At 50.1% G+C, this 22,614-nt stretch overlaps 1 protein-coding gene across 7 annotated transcripts in view; it reads right to left on the minus strand.

The window, feature by feature from the left end:
- The window catches only part of CDK5RAP2 (CDK5 regulatory subunit associated protein 2), a 185,160-nt gene extending 166,904 nt beyond the window's left edge, over positions 1-18,256 (minus strand). For all 7 annotated transcript variants that reach the window (XM_040241801.1, XM_040241770.1, XM_040241811.1 and 4 more), the window contains exons 1-3: positions 18,011-18,256; positions 5,587-5,654; positions 2,156-2,223 (exon numbers count right to left, since the gene is read on the minus strand). In XM_040241801.1, the coding sequence (XP_040097735.1) occupies positions 2,156-2,223; positions 5,587-5,654; positions 18,011-18,066 (192 nt within the window). In that variant the 5' untranslated portion in view covers positions 18,067-18,256. The remainder of the gene's footprint in view (positions 1-2,155; positions 2,224-5,586; positions 5,655-18,010) is intronic.
- Between the last annotated feature and the right edge of the window lie 4,358 nt (positions 18,257-22,614).

Consider the following 22,614-nt stretch of genomic DNA (forward strand, 5'->3'; position numbering starts at 1 on the left):
CGACAGCCCTGGGAAGCAGAAACTAGTAACATGCCCATTTTAAAGACAAAGAAAGTGCAGAGAGGTTAAGGCCACCCAAGGTCACCCGGCAGAAGCGGATGAGCAGGCGGTCTTTCAGAGGCCGCGGCCCTGGGCACAAACGGCGCCTAAGAACGGCCTGGCCACCTCGCGTCTCTCGGCCTCTGTTTCTCCTCTCCCCTGGTGGCTCAGATGGTAAAGCGTCTGTCCGCGATGCGGGAGACCTGGGTTCGATCCCTGGGTCAGGAGGTCCTCTGGAGAAGGAAATGGCAACCCACTCCAGTACTCTTGCCTGCAAAATTCCATGGATAGAGGAGCCTGGTGGGCTACAGTCCATAAAGGGGAGCTGGATTCAAGTCTCAGATCTCTCCCAGTTCAAAAGGCAGCGACAACATGTGAAGCTAAAACTCTAAGATTGTTAGATTTTTCCATCTAGGAACAAAAATCAAAGCTGTGCATTTCAAAAATTAAATAACTCTGTATCTTGCAGAGCTGCTTCAATATTAAAGTAATATATATGAAGAGCTTAACACTTACAGTTCCCAGCTCAGAGCAAGAGCTCAATAAACAGTAGCTATTATTACTCTTATGATAAAACACGAACAACCATTTAATAGTGGAGCACATTTTAATTATACACGATGTGGAATAATCAAATATCATTTGTTTGAGGCCCCAGACCCCACAGCATATATCAGGTTGTACAGTTGAAATTATAACAACTCAACGCTCCAGAATTACTTGTTTCCATTAGAGATCTGACAAGTCATTTCTTCAATTGGTCACTGGTGGTTTGCAGATAACTATTAGCAGTAATGAGTGTTCTAAATTAAATCCAGAGACAGTCCCATTCTGTTCGGGAAAGACAACTGGGGAGAGAGAAACATGATTGTGGAACGTCCTTCCCTCTGCTTCCTGCGTCCTCTCCCTGATAAATATCTCCCGTGGCTTGCATAGTATGGATTTCATTTGGTTACAAATGAAGAAGGGTCTAATTCTTCCCATGATAAATGAGCACGCTGAGCAGGTAACTTGTTAAGCAGAATTGGAATTGGGGAAATAACCTTATTTTCCTGTTATTTGACAACAGACCCCGTCCACTAACAAATGAGGCGCTCGATGCTGGCAGACAGAAAACACTGAAGTCAAATCCATCGCCGAGCAATCCACTCTTAGACAATTACCACACCAACCCGGGAATACATCGCTCCCATTCCATTCAACAGAGACGCAGCCTGCGAGACACAGAGAGGCCGTCCCACGAGGCAGTGGCAGAGAGAATAAACAGCTTTAGAGCCATTAAAACCCTGAGCTCAGATTCCAGCTCTGTCACTCATGTACTGTGTGACCGTAAGTGGGTCCCTCCTCGTCTTAGGACTCCCTACCTGTAAAATGGGGCTAATACAGAAAAACTCAGTCACAGGACAGATTCAGTGGGGACCACAAGTAACGTGCCTTCCGTCACAGGGAAGCTCCTGCCACATGTCGTTGCTGTGCTATGCTTAGCTGTTGAGTCGTGTCCGACTCCTTCAATCCCCTGGACTGCAGCCGCCAGGCTCCTCTGTCCATGGGATTCTCCAGGTAAGAATACTGGAGTGGGTTGCCATGCCCTCCTCCAGGGGATCTTCCCGACCCATGGATCAAACTCCGGTCTCCCTCACTGCAGGCGGATTCTTTACCACCTGAGCCACCAGCAAAGCCCAAGAATCCTGGAGAGGGTAGCCTGTCCCTCCTCCAGGGGATCTTCCCAACCCAGGAATCAGTCAAACTGGGGTCTCCTCCATCGCAGGTGGACTCTTTACCAGCTGAGCTACCGGGGAAGCCCTTGAAACACTTTAGCGCCTCTCAACTGTGCTCCACGGTGACACCTTCACCTTCAGGACGCCAGAAATACACCAAACTCCCCGAGGCTGGAAATTGCTGATGCTGTCAGAACCCGTAACTGGCCTGTATGCAAAGGGCCAGCCACGCAGGAATGTCACAGTGCTCCAGAGAGAGCCCACAAGCCCTGGCACTCCTCCAAACTCTGCCTCATCCTGCTTGGGCGCTTCTCGAGAACCCAGGCTCCCTGTGGGTCTGCTGGACAGCGGGCACAGACATGAGCCCTGAGGGATGCTAATTCAGTGTCTCTACTTACGTTTTCAAAGTCCTTCATGTTCCGCGCTCTGGTGGGAGACACCTTTTCTTCCGACACATTTGGGAGCACTATAAAAAAGCAAAACAGACACAGGAAAATGTCACAACAGGCAAACCGCCCCACAGCCCTACTAGGAGGAAGGAAGCAGAGCTTCCACATTATGTTCTGTCTTGTGATCTGAGACTGCTGCTGCTGCTGCTGCTAAGTCGCTCAGTCCTGTCCAGCTCTGTGCGACCCCACGGACTGCAGCCCACCAGGCTCCTCCGTCCATGGCATTCTCCAGGCAAGAAAAGGCTGAAGTGGGGTGCCACTGCCTTCTCCGTTAAGTCATTATATTTCAAATATTTAAAAATTACTTAAACTGGCCCCAATGTAACCATGTAAATGTCAGAAGAATGTAAAAAGGTGTGGGTTGTTCAGTCACGTCTGCCTCTTTGCAACCCCATGGACTGTACCCTGCCAGGCTCCTCTATCCAGGCAAGAATACTAGAGTGGGTTGCCATGCCCTCCTCCAGGGGATCTTTCCAACCCAGGAATCAAACCCAGGTCTCCCACATTGCAGGCGGATTCTTTACTGCCTAACCACCAGGGAATCCCCCTGTTAAGTATCAGAAGATGGACCCAAAGAATGCAGGCAGCAAGCAAAGCAGAACTGCCATGATACCTATTCCTACTGCTGGTCCTTAATCTGTTTTGTTGGGTGGGATGTCATCTTCATACGTCAGCAATTAAAACAAAGCTTGTCTGACTTGACAGCAAGGGTTGGCACATTTTTTCTTAAAATGCGAGACAATAAATACCTCAGGCTCTGTTGGCCAGACGACACAAAGCCCCCAGTCTGTCACAACCACTCAACACAAAACAGCCGCGGACCCTTCAAAAGCCAAGCAGCTGTGTTCCAACAGAAGTTTACTTTCAAAAGCAGGCCGCGGTCAGAAACTGCCGATCGCTGCTTCAGGGCGATTTCAGACTTAGCCAAAACCCAGATCTTTCCACAGCTTCTCTAATTCGACGAACATCTGTTAGCCCACGCCACTGTGCCGAGCACCAGGCGAGGCGTGGGGAAGCAGTGGCCTAAGAATGGCAGGGCGAAAGCAGTGGCGAGCGGGCGCCCAGCAGGCAAGACGGGGACGGGTGAGCTGGCGGCTGCACGCACCACGGCGCTGGGCACTGCTCAGGCGCTAAGGAGACGTGCGTTGAGCGAATGAATGAATTCACTGCTCCCCCAAGTGGGCGCTGGGGGCCTCCTCTCTGCCCAGCGCCCTTCTAGAAACAGAGCAAATAGAAGGAGCCAACAGTCCGGAAAGAAGGGACCGACAATAAACGATGGCGATCGCAGAGCATGTTCAACGGTGATAAATGCTATGGAGAACAATTCAGTGGGTAAGGACAGGAAATGCCAGTAGCAAGGGGGGGGGGTGAGGACTGCAGTTTCCAATAAGGTGGTTAAGGATTTCCCTGGCAGTCCAGTGGTTAAGACTCCATGCTCCCAATGCAAGGGGCAAGATGCAGGGGGCATGGGTTCGATTCCTGGTCAGGGAACTAAGATTCTACATGCTGCACACCATGGCAAAAAGAAAAGAAAAATAAGGTGGTTAAACTGAGGAAGGGCTGACCTCTGGGCAGACTCGGACAGGGCACAGAGAGAGGCCTGGCGTGGCAGGGGCCTAGGGGACCTGAGGGCCAGCCAAGAGGCCAACAGATGGGAGAGCAATAAAGGCGGGAGAGCAATAAAGGCGGGACAGCAGAAGAGGAGGGAGCAGGTGCCGGGAGACAGGCTGAGTAGGGCCCCCCAGGACATGAGGATTCCAAGCTCAGGGGTAGCGTGGGGGACTTCGGTTTCCACAGGCTCCCTCTGGCTGCCTTGCTGAGAACAGATCTTTATGAAAGGCGCTGAGAGAGAAACGAGGAGACCAGGTAGGAGAAAGCAGGGAGAATCCAGGCCAGAGGTCACGGTGCTTAGGCCAAGGAAGGCGGGTGAGGAGTGGTCCGAATCGGGATACTCCTTAAGTGGCCAACATGAAGAAATGCAATGAAATGCAGCAAAAATGCAAGATTCAGAGAGGAGAGCGCACGGAAGGCAGGCTGGGGAGAGCCGGGGAAGCGCGGGCTGCAGCTGAGTCTTCAGGGGGCAGCCGGCAGAGGGGGGCGAGGGCACAGAGGGCTCAGCAGAGAAGAGGCTCGGGAGCCGCAGGGGCGGAAAGCAGGCCCCGCACGCCAGGCCGAGGACACACAGCTGCCTGCCTGCTGCTCAGCCGGGCGGGCTCTGTCACCGTGCATGCCCCCGCCCGGGGCCCCTCACTCTCCAGGCCTCCAGGCCAGCTCCTCTGCCAGGGACACTCGGCCGCCCCACTCCTTCCTGAGGGGAAACCTGCTCCTCACCACCCCGCTGGCTGCATGACCATTCTTTAACTGCCTGCCTTCCAGGCATGATCGGAGCCATGAGCCAAGCTGAACCCCAGTGCGAGGCCCGAGCCTGGCAGGAAGCGATACACACCAGGGCCGAATGAAGGAGCAGGCCGATCAAGCCTCCGGTCCCAATGGCCTGGGGGCAGAAGGCAGAGAAACCAGAACTGCTGCACCGCGTGCTTAAAGTAGAAGTTGCCAGGTTCTAAAGGAAACCCTGAGGGAGAATTAACATATGCTCACCGTGTGAAACTTAGCTTGTCTGCTCTAAAAACTCCTTTCGGCCCATAATCTCAACACTCTGGAGACGGGGAAAAACACCAGTCAAAATACCTCTAAGATATTTCAACAAGGAAAATTATTAGCACGTCCCACAGATACTGATGAGAGCGTCCACTTTCTTTCAGAAACAAAAATTATGAGGAAGGCTTAGCAAAACGCAAACTGCAGAACAGAAAGTTTCCTCATAATCCAGCTTCAACCCAGCAGACTGCTTATTTGCTCAGCGCCGTCTCCTGTGGTCTACCCAACTATGTGTCTCCGAAGGGCAGGCCTGTGTAGGAATGCCGGGCCCCAGCCAGCACACGGAATCCAGCAGTCTGCCAGGAAGGCCTTGGCATGCTCCAGTTTGGACAGCAGTCCTCCAGGGCCTCCAGCCATTCGGGAGCAGGACCCAACAGAGCCTTTGAACCTGACCGAGTCACCGACTCAACACCCAACCTTCCCTGGTCGTTCAGTTCAGCAACCACTGGCTGAACCCCCTATGCAAGCGTGGTGGTGAGAAATGAAACTCATGAAGTGTGGCCCAAAGGACATCCAGTCCCCTAGCCTGGTGCTTATGAAAGGAGGTGAGGAGCGGGTCAACTTTTACTTTAAACACCGCGCCCTTCTTGGGAGCACCAAGCCACACCAGGGGAGCGCTGGGCCTTGGACCCACCAAAGCTCAGGCCCAGGCTCCCAGCTCAAGGGCTCACGGCCCTCACGGCCCAGCATCCACTTCCCCTGTTCTCACTCTGTGTACTTACCACCGTTTCCTGAAGCAGGATCAGGGCTGATGCCTTCCGGGTCATCGGGCACACTGAGAGCAAGGCCACTAGGAGAGAACACGTGCAACAAAAGAGAGATCACCATCTGAGCAGCAGAGACTGCCGGAGCGCCTGCACCGCACCCGACCCCCAGCAGAGCTACCCCCAGGGCAGGCAGTGCGGAAGTGAGGGACCCAGGCTCTGGGGCTGAGCTGTGGCTCTAAGACTCACTAGCTGAGTAAGGGGGTTCGGCCATGGATTCATTCACACAGCAAGTGTTCTGTGTGCCATCGAGGGGCTGGGCGCCGAGGCACCGGGCCAAACATAAGCTACTGATGCTCTTGAGTCATGCTTTCTTATTAATTCAGTACACGGGGACACCACCCCTCAACCTGTAAAGATTAAATAAACTAGTGCATATAAACGCTTAGCACACAGTAAGTGATCAGCAGGAGGCATCGACTGTTGTTTTTGTCAATGCTACTATTATCATTATCAATATGCCTATAAGCGTAAAAGTATCAGGTACTAATTCGGATGCTTTAAGAACATCAGACAAAAATGAAAAATTCACTGATTCCAGAAGTTTTACTGGCTAAACTATACAAGCAGGTTCAGTGAGGTCTGGAGACACTGACAGAGAACTAAGCCATGACAGGTGTGGTTCAACATAAAACACAGCTCCCTGAATCCTGTTGTAAACTCCGCCACGTACCTCTCCCAGCCCCGCTTCCCTCATCTGTAGAAGAACAGCAGCTACTTCACAGAGTAACTGGTGATTAAACAAGACACCTAGTGTCTAGCAAGTGTCCTGCATCCCGTGAGTATTCCATAAATGGGAGCAAGGACCCTTGTCACCGTGAAACATACAATGCTCTATAACGTGTAAATGATCTACCTTCAGGAGAACTGGCCAATTCCCTGAGGGTCTACACATTTTACAAAGGAAGGCTCTAAGGCCCAGATAATTTCAGTAGCCTAGCCAGTCTCAGGGCAGTTGGTCAGAGAACCAAGTCCAGAATCCAAGTCTTCTATGTATAAAACCCAACAATGCCTCCCTGTCCCAAGCTGTAAACTAGGACCTTATGGAAGTTCAGCTTGACTTCTTGGCAACTGGCTCTTTCCAGGCCTCTAAATACAGATCCATCCTATTCCTAGGACAATGTTGTCTGACCATCAAACTCTGGAGTTGGAACGAAACTTCAACATCAGAACCAAGCAAAAAAATTAGATATCATAAAATTTCAGCATCAATAAAATGATTACATAAAATGTGTCTGCTATGAGGATAACTGGAGAAAAAGAAAAAAAAGCAAACTTAAGTAGGATATGCCTTCAATTACTGGAAGACAAAAAAAAAAAAAATACATGTACACTAAAATCACCTCAAATCCTTCCTGCAAACTTGGGGGCTATAAGTACACATAACAAGTGAAATATTAAAAAGCATTATTTGTAGGAAAAGGAGAGAGATTCTACATTTTCCTTTTTAATTCTTTATAATTCTCGACTCCCTCAAGTACCACCAGGACAAACTCCATTTTCTAAACAAATCGCAAAAGTTAGCCACCACTCTTTGCAGCTGGAGGCTCAGTGGCCCCAAAACTACACAGACAGCTTACTGGGAAGCTCAGCCGACTCTGGTCTCTGCATCCCCAAGTCTGGGCTTCTCTCCATCACAGCCATTAATTCACTACCATTGGAGGAAATGGCCCATCAGTGACTCAAGCCAACACCAATCAGGCTGAAAGCCACGTGGCAGGCAAAGCCAAAGAATCTGGTCTTAGTCAAGTTTCCAAGAGGCAAAGTGTGAAAGATGACATTTGACACTGCAACTCTTAGAAGAAACCGCTCTTTAATGCAGAAATTCCGGCCTGGCTCCCGTCAAACTTTCATGTGGGCTTTACCTGCGCCCCCTTTGAAATGTCGGGACCCTCGGGCATCAGGGCTCTCTGTCGGTTCCAGCCACACCTCCAGCTTCAAGCCTTCAGCTTTAGGTATCCATTCCGATCCCTCACTCTGGGCCTAGGTTGGGGCTTTCTAGGTCCGCACCCGAAATCAAATCCAGGCAAAGGAAGAGGGCTGAGATGGGACTTTATCATGGTGTGGATGGAAGAGACCAAGTTCCGGGAAGGGAAGGAACTTATTTCCTCCAAATCACACGGGGTTGGGTAGCAAAGTTGAGGCCAAAATCCAGGCGCCTCAGGGCCCATTCCAGGCAACTCAGCTGTGTCGGGGCCGCCCGAGCTCGTACTCAGAGGGGCACGTGGTCAGGGCCCGCGTCCTCACCTGCAGGGCACAGCGTAACCGCGGCCGCTACCCGCAGGGGCGCCTGCACAGACAGACCCCGCGCCCGGGACGGGCGGCCCGGCGCCGCCTCCTCACCACAGCCCTTCTGGGCTCCCGGGTCCTTTTTCAATGCTGCCCTGTCCTCAAGTGAGGAAAAGGGAGGCCGGGAAGAGTCAACAAGCTGAAAGACCCCAGCCGGCCTGGCTGCAGAGCCCGTGCTCCGCGCCTGCGTACCGCCCGGCCCCACGCGCCCTCCTCCAGGGCTGCGGGGCGGGGGGGGGGGGGGGGCCGGCACCCCGAGGCAGGGCCTTCAGCCCCGCGGGCCAGTGAACCAACACCCCGTGCGCCTCGCCCCCGTGCCCCCGCGCTCACCCGCTGCCAGCCGGGGCCCTGCCCCGGGTCTGCACACGGCGCCCACCCCTGGCCGTCCCCGCGAGGCCCCGAAGCGTTTCACCGAGGAAGGGCTGTGAGCGCCGAGGATCGGACTGCACACCCCGACCAGAAGACGCACAGCAAGTACACCCCGGCCTGTCTCTCAGCAGCTTGCTTTTCACTCTAGGTCATCTGCTCTTAATGAGAGAAACCACATATAAATGCAAAAGAGCCGGGCGAGCTTCCAGCTCTTCCTGACTCCTGCTCGCTCGCATCTCGGCCTCCCGGAAGAGGGAACCGCTCTCCGCAGCAAGACATCCCCGACCTTTGTGTGTGTGTAAGTGTACGCGATTCTGCAGCGGCTCTTCACTGAGGTGTCAAGATGTTTCCGTTTCAGGACGACTAGCTCTACCTCAGCGTTCTTCACTCCTGCAGAGCCTTCCACAGCAGCGCTTCTCAAACCTCACTGACCCCAGCCAACAGAAGGAAATGCGTCTTCACTCTTCAGGTGCCTTCTGTTCCGTCCCATTCTTTTCTGTTTAATTCTGGTTCCAACCTACTAAATCGAATTTCACGAGTTGACAACAAGTCACAGTCTGAGAGAGACCTGTGAAACGGACGTCTATTTACCAGGCACCGTGGGGGAAACTCAACCTCTTTCCAAGTTGTTGCTGTCACAAGCCATGCTGCATCTCCTTATACGGCCTCACTGCACACAAGCAGGAGGGCTTCTCGAGAGATAACAAGAAGTGGAATTACCATGTCGAAATACATGCACATTTTTTCAATGGGCGAAGGATTTGAAAATATACAAGCGGCTAATAAGCACATGAAAAAATGTCCCACGTGGTCAGTTGTTAGGGAAATGCAAATCAGTCCCACCATGAGATACCAGGCCACATCCCACAGGGTGGCTGCAGTAAAAGACAGACAATAACAAGTGCTGACAAGGCAATGGAGAAATAAGGGTCCTCACACAGAGTGCAGGACGCTGAGCGTGTGGGACGGTGCAGCCACTCTGGAAAAGAGTTGAGCGGTTCCTCAAAATGCTAAATACACAGAGTTACCACACGACTCAGCAACCCTACTCCCAGAGAAATGAAAATTTATGTCCACACAAAACCTTGTACACACATAAATGTTTATAGCAAAAGAGCCAGAACAGGAACACCCTAAATATCAGCAACCAATGAACGAACAAAAATGGGTACAAGTTTATAACAGAATACTCAGTCACAGAAAGGAATGAAGTATTAACACAGAGGAATCTCACAAAAGTCCACATATTGTAATATCTCATTTTTATGAAATGTCCAGAATAGGCAAACCTATAGACAAAAAGCAGATTGTGGTTGCCTAGGGTGCAGGAAGGGGGCAGGGGGCCTAAGGGGGAGTGCTGCAGGCTAACCGTGTCCCCTGGCATTTGTATGATAAGCCCAGCCTCCACCTGCGGGATGGCATTAGGAGGTGAGCCTTGGGGAGGTGATTAAGACCAGATGAGGTGGAGACGGTGGAGCCCTCAGGAATGGCACTGGTGCCTTTAAGCGTTTCCAGAGCTCCTACCTCCTCTCTTTGCTCTCCACCATGTGAGGATACAGGGAGGAGGCGGTCCTCACCAGAACCTGCCCACACCGGCACCCTGACCTCAGACTTCCAGACGCAGGAACTGTGAGAAACCAATTTCTGTTGTCAGTAATGGGCTTCCCAGGCGGTGCTAGTGGTAAAGAATCCGTCTGCAAGTGCAGGAGGCACAGGAGACAGGGCTTCAGTTCCCAGGTCAGGAAGATCCCCTAGCGTAGAAAACGGCAACCCACTCCAGTATTCTTGCCTGGAAAACCCCATGGACAGAGAAGCCTGGCGGGCTACAGTCCATGGGGGCGCCAAGAGTTGGACACAACTGAGCATGTACACAGGTAGTCAGTAAGTTTCCCAGTCTACAGTTTTCTGTTACAGCAGCCCAAGCTAAGACTGGAAGTAAATGCTAATGGGCACAGGGTTTTTTTGGATAATGAAAATGTTCTAAAATTAAGATTATGGTGATGATTGCACAACTCTGTAGATATACTAAAAAAAAAAAAAAAAAAACACTGAATAGTTTATTTCAAATGGGTAAACTTTATGGCATATAAATCAGATTTCAGTAAAGCTGTTAAAAAAACACAAGGCACATTTTTAATGCCAAACTGTGTTCCAACAAGCTTGTACCATTTACACTCTGCTGTGCACTTTTTCATGCAGTGATTATAAAGCAGCATTTCACTACAAAATAGGGAGCCTATATTCACGGTATTTATCTTTTCAAATAGAGATTGAACAAGATTGACTGACTGCCAAGAAAATGCACTGGTCATAGCAAACACCCTCTTCCAACAACACAAGAGAAGACTCTACACATGGACATCACCAGATGGTCAACACCGAAATCAGACTGATTATATTCTTTGCAGCCAAAGATGGAGAAGCTCTATACAGTCAACAAACACAAGACCGGGAGCTGACTGTGGCTCAGATCATGAACTCCTTATTGCAAAATTCAGACTTAAATTGAAGAAAGTAGGGAAAACCGCTAGACCATTCAGGTATGACCTAAATCAAATCCCTTATGATTATGCAGTGGAAGTGAGAAATAGATTTAAGGGTCTAGATCTGATAGAGTGCCTGATGAACTATGGAATGAGGTTCGTGACACTGTACAGGAGACAGGGATCAAGACCATCCCCATGGAAAAGAAATGCAAAAAAGCAAAATGGCTGTCTGGGGAGGCCTTACAAATAGCTGTGAAAAGAAGAGAGGCGAAAAGCAAAGGAAAAAAGGAAAGATATAAGCATCTGAATGCAGAGTTCCAAAGAATAGCAAGAAGAGATAAGAAAGCCTTCTTCAGTGATCAATGCAAAGAAATCGAGGAAAACAACAGAAGGGGAAAGACTAGAGATCTCTTCAAGAAAATTAGAGATACCAAGGGAACATTTCATGCAAAGAAGGGCTCAATAAGGGACAGAAATGGTATGGACCTAACAGAAGCAGAAGATATTAAGAAGAGGTGGCAAGAATACATGGAAGAACTGTACAAAAAAGATCTTCACGACCCAGATAATCATGATGATGTGATCACTAATCTAGAGCCAGACATCTTGGAATGTGAAGTCAAGTGGGCCTTAGAAAGCATCACTACGAACAAAGCTAGTGGAGGTGATGGAATTCCAGTGGAGCTGTTTCAAATCCTGAAAGATGATGCTGTGAAAGTGCTGCACTCAATATGCCAGCAAGTTTGGAAAACTCAGCAGTGGCCACAGGACTGGAAAAGGTCAGTGTTCATTCCAATTCCAAAGAAAGGCGATGCCAAAGAATGCTCAAACTACCGCACAATTGCACTCATCTCACATGCTAGTAATGCTCAAAATTCTCCAAGCCAGGCTTCAGCAATATGTGAACTGTGAACTCCCTGATGTTCAAGCTGGTTGTAGAAAAGGCAGAGGAACCAGAGATCAAATTGCCAACATCCGCTGGATCATGGAAAAAGCAAGAGTTCCAGAAAAACATCTATTTCTGCTTTATTGACTATGCCAAAGCCTTTGACTGTGTGGATCACAATACACTGTGGAAAATTCTGAAAGAGATGGGAATTACAGACCATCTGACCTGCCTCTTGAGAAATCTGTATGCAGGTCAGGAAGCAACAGTTAGAACTGGACATGGAACAACAGACTGGTTCCAAATAGGAAAAGGAGTACGCCAAGGCTGTATACTGTCACCCTGCTTATTTAACTTATATGCAGAGTACATCATGAGAAATGCTGGACTGGAAGAAACACAAGCTGGAATCAAGATTGCCGGGAGAAATATCAATAATCTCAGATATGCAGATGATACCACCTCTATGGCAGAAAGTGAAGAGGAGCTAAAAAGCCTCTTGATGAAAGTGAAAGAGGAGTGAAAAAGTTGGCTTAAAGGTCAACATTCAGAAAACGAAGATCATGGCATCCGGTCCCATCACTTCATGGGAAATAGATGGGGAAACAGTAGAGACAGTGTCAGACTTTATTTTGGGGGGCTCCAAAATCACTGCAGATGGTGGCTGCAGGAATGAAATTAAAAGACGCTTACTCCTTGGAAGAAAAGTTATGACCAACCTAGATAGCATATTCAAAAGCAGAAACATTACTTTGCCGTCTAAGGTCCACCTAGTCAAGGCTATGGTTTTTCCTGTGGTCATGTATGGATGTGAGAGTTGGACTGTGAAGAAGGCTGAGCGCCGAAGAATTGATGCTTTTGAACTGTGGTGTTGGAGAAGACTCTTGAGAGTCCCTTGGACTGCAAGGAGATCCAACCAGTCCATTCTGAAGGAGATCAGCCCTGGGATTTCTTTGGAAGGAATGATGCTAAAGCTAAAACTCCAGTCCTTTGGACACCTCATGGGAAGAGTTAACTCATTGGAAAAGACTCTGATGCTGGGAGGGATTGGGGGCAGGAGGAGAAGGGGACAACAGAGGATGAGATGGCTGGATGGCATCACGGACTGGATGGACGTGAGTCTGAGTGAACTCCGGGAGATGGTGATGGACAGGGAGGCCTGGCGTGCTGCGATTCATGGGGTCGCAAAGAGTCGGACACGACCGAGTGACTGAACTGAACTGAAGATTGATTCATTCAACAAATAACTGTTGAGCCTCTACTATGTACCAGACATCGTTCTTTCTAAAGATCCAATCGGGAAGAAGCCAGACACGCTCCCTGCCCTTGCTGAGCTAACCCTGGCAACCGGGAGCATCTCCTCAAACCTCACAGCCCAGGGGTACCTCTAGTCGGAGGTTGGCCTTGGATGAAGCTTCACCAAGCCTCAGTTGGTAAGTGGCAAGTCTTCACCAGAAATTTCATTCCGCCATCCTTTCTCAATCTCCTGTTACAAAATCCCCGAAGGTATTCTTTGCCTGAGAAAGTACAAACTGTGTACAAACTTATAGGAGACATTTTTTCTTTTGGTCTGCCCCTAACCAGGCGGGAGGCACTTAATGGCCATGTGCTTAAGTAACCCACAGATGAACAGCCCTGGCCAGGCCTTCGGAAACTCAGGCAGAGGCAGAATCCTGGGCATGAAACCAAAGGGGTGAACCCAGGGGAGTGGGCATAGAGGACTTTGTCCAGAAAATGGTACAACACGGTAATAGCTAAACAAACACCAGCCACCACTGAATGTGCTCCCCCATCATTCCTAGGTGCTTAAAACATACAACTTTGCTTCGCCCACAAAGTCACCCAACAAAACAGAAACCGTCACTGAAAGAAACTGAGAATTAGGACAGTTACGTGAAAACTCCAGCAACACGGCCAGTACCCCGCTGAGGCAGGCTTCTGACACAGGCGTCCTGCGCGCAAAGCCCAGGTCCTTCCAACACCATCGGACGGGACCACAGAGCCGGAGCTTCTGGGGCGCCCACCGGTGACCGAGCCTGGAGAGGACGACGCACGCTGCCCGAGCCCAACAGAAGGCCAGTCTCTAAAACCGGGGCCTAGGAATTACCGAGCAGAAGAGCATCCATATCAGCATAAAAGATGCCTCATGTTCCAGGGGTTTTTCTCCTCCACTCGGACCGCCTGATGGAGACGCTGACTGTGAGGGCCAGCTCCAGCCCACAGCGGTTCCACAAAACCCTCCCAGAATCCTCTCAGAACTGGTTCCGACAACTAGCTGAAAAGCAGGATGGGGTACCGAGAGCCAGACTTTGGAATATGTAGGCCTGGATTTTAAATACTGGCTTGATCACGTACTTTTTGGTGGGATCTTGGGGTACTCACTTCACCTCTCTGAACCTCAGTGTCCTCACCTGGAAAAAGTGAATAAAACCGTCACCTCACCGGACCATTGTTCATCCAAGGAATTAACAGACAGGTACTGAGCCCCTACCATGAGCCAGACACCAGGTTAGGAAGTCGCACTACAAAGATGGTCACAATGCAGCCCCTGTTCTCACGCAGGTCAGAGTCGAGTCCGGGAGAAAGACAAGTTAACAGCTGTGCCTGCAGCGGCCAGCATATGGACCGACTGAGCCCCTGAAATGCAGCGCCTCTAAATCGAGACTGGCGGTCAGTGCAAGACAGGCACCGGACTCCAGAGACTCAGTAAGATCAGAGAGAAAGCAAAACATCCCATTAGCGTTTATTTGACTACAAGCTAGAATGATAATATACAGAAATATTAGGTTAAATAAAACATTATTAACTAATTTCAGCAGTTTCTTTTTACGCTTTTAATGTGGCTATTAGAAAACTTTAAATTACATAACATGGCTCAAATTATATACTGATTGGACTGCATCAGTCGAAAAAATTCAGTGAAGTCATGGGACTTCCCTGGCAGCCCAGTGGTTAAGACTCCGAGCTTCCACTGCAGGGGACTTGGGTTTGATCTTTGGCCAGTGAACTAAGATCCAGTATGATGTGGTCAAAAAAAGAGGAAATTCAGTGATGTCAATAAGGGCTGTGAATACATCAGTGATGGGGGACTAAAGGAGAACAGAGGGCCCAGGTCAGGAGAGGGGATGTCAGTGAAGGATTCCTGGCAGTGACATCTAAACTGAGACGTGAAAAATAATAAGGCAAAGCAGAGGAGAGAGGGCAATCCAGGCGGCAGGCACGGCAAGTACCCAGGCCCAGAACAAGGCGGATCATTCATAACCGCTTGGCAGCCAGCAGGGTGACAGGCTTGGAGAGGAGACAGGGAAGGGAGAGGGAAGACAGGACCCTAGTGAGGTAGATGGGGCCACAGTACAAAGGAGCTCAGAAGCCACATTAAAGAACTTGATCCTGAGAGCAGAAAGGAGCCAGGGAGAGTCTTAAGTAGGTAAGAGATTAGCTCAGGAATGTACGCAGCACCAGGGTTACCAGCAAAGGCAGGGAGAGGAGGGCGAGGAAAATATCTGATGTTTTGTTGAGTTGCTACTCTGGGTCAGACATTGGGCTAAACTCTTTTAGACGCATCCATTTTACAGATGATGAAAACCAAGGCTCACAGAGGGTGATTTGCCCAAGGTCACATGATTGTTAAGTGTCAGAATTGGGATGGAAACCCAGCTAGGTCTAGGCTGAAGCTCCAATACTTTGGTCACCTGATGCAAAGAACCAACTCATCGGAAAAGACCCGGATGCTGGGAAAGACTGAGGGCAGGAGGAGAAGGGCCGACAGAGGACGAGACGGTTGGACGGCGTCACTGACTCGATGGACCCCAGTTTGAGCAAGCTCCGGGAGGTGGTGATGGACAGGGAGGCCTGGTGTGCTGTAGATCATCGGGCCTCAAAGAGTTGGACACGACTGAGCGACTGAACAAGATCCCAAAACTGGTACTGAGATGTGAAAAGCTGCGTGAGAGAGTGATGTGCCCGACTCTTTGCAACCCCATGGACTGCAGGCCTCCAGGCTCCTCTGTCCATGGAATTTTCATAGGCAAGAATGCTAGAGTGGGTTAACCATTTCCTGCTCCAGGAGATCTTCCCCACCCAGGGATCAAACCCATAGCTCTTGAGTCTCCTGCGTTGGCCAGCAGATTCTTTGCTACTGAGCCACCTGGGAAGCCCCGAGTAATAACGGACTTTACCTTAATGGCAATGAAAGGCATTAAACATATAAAGCAGCAGACTGTGGTGATCAGATTTGTACTTTTAAAACGAGCTTTTGAGCTATAGTATAAAAGGCTATCAGAGGTGTGAAGGAAACTAGGACAATCCAGGTGAGGGGTGATATACCACTTACCAACTGAGCTATCAGGGGAACCCACAATATACCCAGGCAGTGGCAGAACGCTGATGAGAAAGGAACATGACGAATCACCTCAGGATTCAACTAGCAGGAGCTTCAGAGGGCCTTACTTTGTGTCTGATAAAATTATTCACTCGCTAAGTCATGTCTGACTCTTTGCAACCCCATGGACTGCAGCACATCAGGCTTCCCTGTCCTTCACCATCTCCCAGACTTTGCTCACACTCTTGTTCATTGAGTCCATGATGCCATCCAACCATCTCACCCTCTGTCGTCCGTATGAATGGTTTCTCTCTTAGGCTCTCAAAAAACAGAGCACCCGTTTGTCAGATTTGCCCAAGATAGGACCTGTTTATGTCTGCTGCTCAGGAAGAAATATTACCTGTGTCCATTTTACTCTTAAAAGCATCCAGATATGCACACAGCAAATAACATGTCACCCTTTCAGTTAGGACCAAAAGAGGCAGCCTGTTCCTGGCAGAGCTGGATAAATGCCACAGATTCTCTGGGCTCTCCTCTGAGTCCTTCTACCCTCTCCCCAGCCAGGAGCCCAGGACAAGCAAAGGGGCCCAACTCTATAGCAGTGCAGGACCTTTTCAGGCCCTCCTCCCAAGAGAGACCCCCAACCCACCAGCAATGTGGACTCCAGCTGCCTCTTGGGACAGATTCATTCGGCCATATCCCCCAATTTGTACTACTGCTGTTGATGACCACGACGATGGTGGTAGTGATAATGGCGGGACCAAATCATTTTTAAAGCACTGATAATATGCCAGGCTGGAGAAGGCAATGGCACCCCACTCCAGTGCTCTTGCCTGGAAAATCCCATGGACGGAGGAGCCTGGTGGGCTGCAGTCCATGGGGTCACTAAGAGTCAGGCATGACTGAGCAGCTTCACTTTCACTTTTCACTTTCATGCACTGGAGAAGGAAAAGGCAACCCACTCCAGTGTTCTTGCCTGGAGAATCCCAGGGACGGGGGAGCCTGGTGGGCTGCCGTCTGTGGGGTCGGACAGAGTCGGACACGACTGACGCGACTTAGCAGCAGCAGCAGCAATACGCCAGGCACCACACCTGCCACGCAAACTGCTGGGCGAGCATCTTCTCGTCTAATCCTCACCCCAGCTCTGTTGGGTGGATATGACTACCAACCTCATTTAACAGATGGGAAAGTAGATTAAGTCATTTCATCAAAGTCACGCAGGTAGTTAGTTAAAGAACTGAACTTGAGTCCAGAGAAGGCGATGGCACCCACTCCAGTGCTCTTGCCTGGAAAATCCCATGGACAGAGGAGCCTGGTAGACTGCGGTCCATGGGGTTGCGAAGAGTCGGACACGACTGAGTGACTTCCCTTTCACTTTTCACTTTCATGCACTGGAGGAGGAAATGGCCACCCACTCCAGTGTTCTTGCCTGGAGAATCCCAGGGATGGGGGAGCCTGGTGGGCTGCCGTCTATGGGGTCACACAGGGTCGGACACGACTGAAGTGACTAGCAGTAGCAGAACTTAAATCAGTTCTGTTCAACTCCAGCCAAGGTTCTTAACCACTGCACCCCATGGCCTGAGTCATGGTGGCCACTCTGTGACCTATAAGCAAAGTCTGGACAGACCAACTACACTCCCTACAAGGAAAGCAAACCCCCAAACCCCAATGAGCCATCAAGTACCCTCAAGGTCCCCCCCTCAACCAGCCCTCACTAACTGCACACTCCAAGACGTCCCATCTCCCTCTCTTTCAGAGACCCCCTTACCTGTCCCTCATCTCCTCTTCAAAGTATGTCCCGAAATACGAGACATGGGGGCGATGCAGGTCGGGACCCTCAACCACCTACACTCCGTTATCAGTGGGCGGGTCCCCAAAGAGATCGTCCCCGAAGAAATCCATCTCACACCCTCCACACGTCAGGAACCCTCAAACCCCCTCAGGAGCAAACCTCGAGTCTCGGATGGAGCGAACCCCCATCTGCAGGAGCCCCGGCCCGGTTACCGCGAACCCACAAAGCCCGGGCCGCACCTGCAGCCGCTACGCGTCCCGGGGAGGGTGACGTCTTCTTCCAACACCGAGTCCATCGCGGACACAGAGGAGGTGGTGCCGCTGGTGTCTAGCGACGGCGCCACTGCCTCCCCCGCGGGATCGCGACCCGCCCGGCTCCCCAGGTCCCCGCCCCCTCCAACCCAGCTCTTGTTCGGACTCCGGCGGCGCCGCTGGAATTCAAACCGCAGCGGCCGCCATCTTTCCCGGAGCTTCTTCCTACGGAAACGAGGCGGGGTCGCCGAAGCGCGCGCGGTGAAGCCAACCGGCCTGGCCAGGAGACCGGGCCGGGAAGCGATGGCGGGACGCCATCTTAACTAAGGGCAGAGCGCCTGCCCTTGTACCAGCAAGACCGAAGGAAAGAGCGTTAGGCCGCCATTTTTAGTGAGGGCACACGGGCCGAGGCTAGCGCAGGCGCCATCTTTGTTGAGGGCTGAACCAGATTTGGGCCGTTAATTTAAGCGGGAGATGGGAATTCGGCACCTACCTCTGAGGATCCGCATAACTCCTAACCAAGTGTATACTCCGAACCTTAGGGTCTGGGCATCCCAGAGGCTTCCGCCTTGAACTGAAACTCCGTTAATCGGTTGCCGGAGTCGCTTTAGAAAAATCCTACCTACACATTCCCAACTCGAGTAATTTGCACACTTGGTTTGAAATAGATAAGCGCATCCCTATGAGCTTAGTGGTCAGTGACACTCCCTCTCCAGCCTCTAACCTAGTGAACTTTTATTACCTGTAGGGCTCGAATAATGCACCTGGGATCAGTATCCCGCTGCTGCTGCTAAGTCGCTCCAGTCGTGTCCGACTCTGTGCGACCCCATAGATGGCAGCCCACCAGGCTCCCCCATCCCTGGGATTCTCCAGGCAAGAACACTGGAGTGGGTTGCGATTTCCTTCTCCAATGCATGAAAGTGAAAGTCAAAGTGAAGTCGCTCAGTCGCGTCCGACTCTTAGCGACCCCATGGACTACAGCCTACCAGGCTCCTCCGTCCATGGGATTTTCCAGGCAAGAGTACTGGAGTGGGGTGCCAGTGGGATCAGCATACTGAGGCCAAATGAGAGGAAAGACTCGCCCAACCCCATGCACCGGAAGTCTGTCGACAGGACACATCCGTGGCTTCTGCGGACTATCAGTATATCCGAGCTCTCTGCTAGCCCTGGACGCCTTTCTTAAAGCACACAGCAATCACTAGATCATTTTGGCAGAGCTTGACCTGTGAAAGCAACCTTCTCCTCATCTCGGTGTTCCTACCTTCCTCTGCAGACTGTCCGGAGAGCAGAGAGCCGGATAAAAATAACTTGAAAAGATGAATGACTGGTAGATGTACCCATCCTCCTTCAGCCTCAGTTTCCTCATTCTTTCCAAAGGGGCCTTTTTAATACTCTGATCTACATCAAACCCTTTCTTGTATTCTTAGCAATCTGTATTTTTTTCCCCTTTGTGGCACTTACCACATTTTGCAATTCCATACTTCTGTATATAATTTTTTTTTTATGTCTTCGGCTCTAGACTGGAAGTTCTGTGAGAGCAGAGACTGTTCAGAATTGTTCAAGGCTGTATCTCCAACACCCAGCACTGTGCCTGCCACCCAGCAGGGACTTAAATATATATGTTGATGAATGGTTCACTGAATATGGAAAATGGGACTGATATTATCCTGCAAGGTTTCTGCAAGTTATTTTATTGAAGTATCATTGATTTACAATGCTGTGTTAGTTTCTGTTGTACAGCAAAGTGATTCAGAATATATGTATGTGTGTGTGTATGTCCCCTTCTCCAAGGGATCCTCCCAACCCAGGGATCGAACCCAGGTCTCCTGCATTGCAGGCAGATTCTTTACCATCTGAGCTACCAGGGAAGCCCATATGTATATATATATGGAGATATATGGAGAAGGCGATGGCAGCCCACTCCAGTACTCTTGCCTGGAAAATCCATGGACGGAGGAGCCTGGTGGGCTGCAGTCCATGGGGTCGCTGAGAGTTGGACACGACTCAGTGACTTCACTTTCACTTTTCAGTTTCATGCATTGGAGAAGGAAATGGCAACCCACTCCAATGTTCTTGCCTGGAGAATCCCAGGGACGGGGGAGCCTGGTGGGCTGCCATCTATGGGGTCCAACAGAGTCGGACACGACTGAAGCGACGCAGCAGCAGCAGCATATATGTATGTATATATGTATGTATATGTATGTATGTGTGTATATGTATGTGTGTATGTATATGTCTGTATGTATGTATGTGTCTGTCTATATGTATGTGTATATATGTATGTGTATATATTTATGTATGTATATGTGTATGTGTGTATATGTGTGTATATATGTGTGTATGTATGTATGTATATGTACGTATGTGTGTGTATGTGTGTATGTCTGTATGTGTGTGTCTGTATGTATGTATGTGTATGTGTATATATGTATGTGTGTATATGTGTGTATATATGTGTGTGTGTGTATGTGTGTGTATGTGTGTATATATGTGTGTGTGTATGTATATGTATATATGTATGTATGTATATGGGCTTCCGTGGTGGTCCAGTGGTCAAGAATCCACCTGCGAATGCAGGAGACACAAGAGACACGGTTCAATCCCAGGGTCGGGAAGATCCCCAGAGGAGGACATGGCAACCCACTCCAGTATTCTTGTCTGGAGAATTCCATGGACAGAGGAGCCTGGAGTCACAAAGAGTCGGACACAACTGAGCATGCGTGTGTGTGTGTGTGTGTGCGTGTATAATATTCTTGCTCAGATTCTTTTCCATACGGTTTATCACAGGATATTGAACAGTTCCCAGTGCCATATGGCAGGCCTTGCTGTTTATCCGTTCTGTATATAATAGTTTGCATCTTATCCTGCAAGGTTTTTGTGACAATGTGGAGATGACCTCAGATTCCTTTACTACCTAGTCAATGGTAATCCCATCTCTCTCCCTCCCGCACCCCCCGCCAACTCTCTCTCTCTCACACACACACACCCCTTAGTGAAGGCGACAAATCACTGCCCCGTCCCGCTTCCATCCCCAGATCTTCAACCACCTCCAGAATCAGCAATAAAATAACAGCCTGAAAGAGAGTGGGCAGGAACCAGTGGGCACGCAGGGAAGAGGCAGTCCTCGATTCCCTGGAACCAACAGTTCAATGAGATGAGTGTGTCCAAAGGCAGGGGAGCTAGGGTGTCAGGATTCCTGCTGTGATTCCACCACCGACTCCCTGTGATCTTCGGCAGACCGCTCCTCTTCTGGGCCTCAGTTCCAACAGCTGTTAAATGGGAGGATTGGACTTGATGGCTGTCTCAAGACCTCACAGATCTAGGGGAGATTTCTTTGTGTTGATTTCAAAGCTTCTAATGCACAGCCAGCTCTGTTCTGGTGTGGAGGGCTGAGTTGCAAATCATTACTTCCCGAATGAAGGGACTAACCTTCCGTCCAGCAGATGAAAGCTCTTGAGAAGGGAAGGAAGGCAGAGGTTGTGCACATTGTGACATTTCTTACGCGACACCTGTGCTAGGGACATCGCAAACACTACTGCATCTAACACAACCACCCTCCGGGCAGGTGCTACTGTTACCCCCGTTTCGCTCACAGATGGGAAGCCTGAGGCTGAAAGAGACAAAAATAACCTTGAGGTCTCCCTGCTGGTAAGTGGTAAAGCTCGGATTTGAGCCCAGGTCCCTCTGAACCTTCCTGAAAGCTCTAATTGTTTCAGGAAGCCTGTCCGCTCTGTTTGTTTCTCTCCACTTTAGAGTTTAGACACTAGTATTTCAGGGATATGTCCACCAGCCTCTACAACTTACACACCTGCTTCCAGGCGGCCCCGAGATGAATCTAGGTGTGGGCAACTCAGGACCGGAAGTCTAGGTGCCAGGATCTTGACTCTGGGAGGTCGTCCAACTTATCCTGGGACCGGGTCTCTTTTCTTGGCTCCTCCTTGATTTTCCTTTGTGTAAAATGGGAGAGACCATGCTGAGCTCACATGGTTACGTTCGATACTTTGGAAACTCTAAAGAAGAAAGAGCCGGGGAGGGGTTCTCCTTATGATGAATCTACTGCCCTTTTAGCAAATGGCCATATTCCTGGCTTGTGTGCTAAACCCTTTAGTGAACCTGGAAACTGAAAATAGAACCAATTGTACAAAAGATGGGCTATTTGGGCAGTTGTTTTTCCTGTTGTCATGGTCAGGGACGAAGCCCTTTGCCCTGTCTTTGTCTCACCATGGCCTTTCTTTCTGCCAAGCCTGGAGGTGACGTCACTACCACCAGCTGTTTGAGCTATCTGGCGCCATCTCCTTGACGACAGCCATCCAGCCACAAAGCTGGCATTATTATTTCCTTGGGCAAGGTCATATCGAATGGCTGGGAGGAAGTCGCTTGCAGCCAGATGTTTCTCATTAGGGTAGAACTCTCAAGACACAGGAGCTGCCATTCCCAGCAGCAAAAATAAGGTTTCATAGCATGGATACATGCACACTGCTACTTTGCACTGTTTCATTTTATCCTTACAGCACTGTGAAGTAGATCAGGATGGCTGTCTTGCTCTTCAGGTTAGGAAAGTAAGGCTCAGGGAAGGGAAGAGATTTGCCAAC

Source organism: Oryx dammah, unplaced genomic scaffold (genome assembly GCF_014754425.2).
Source record: "Oryx dammah isolate SB20612 unplaced genomic scaffold, SCBI_Odam_1.1 HiC_scaffold_1, whole genome shotgun sequence".
NCBI lineage: Eukaryota > Metazoa > Chordata > Mammalia > Artiodactyla > Bovidae > Oryx > Oryx dammah.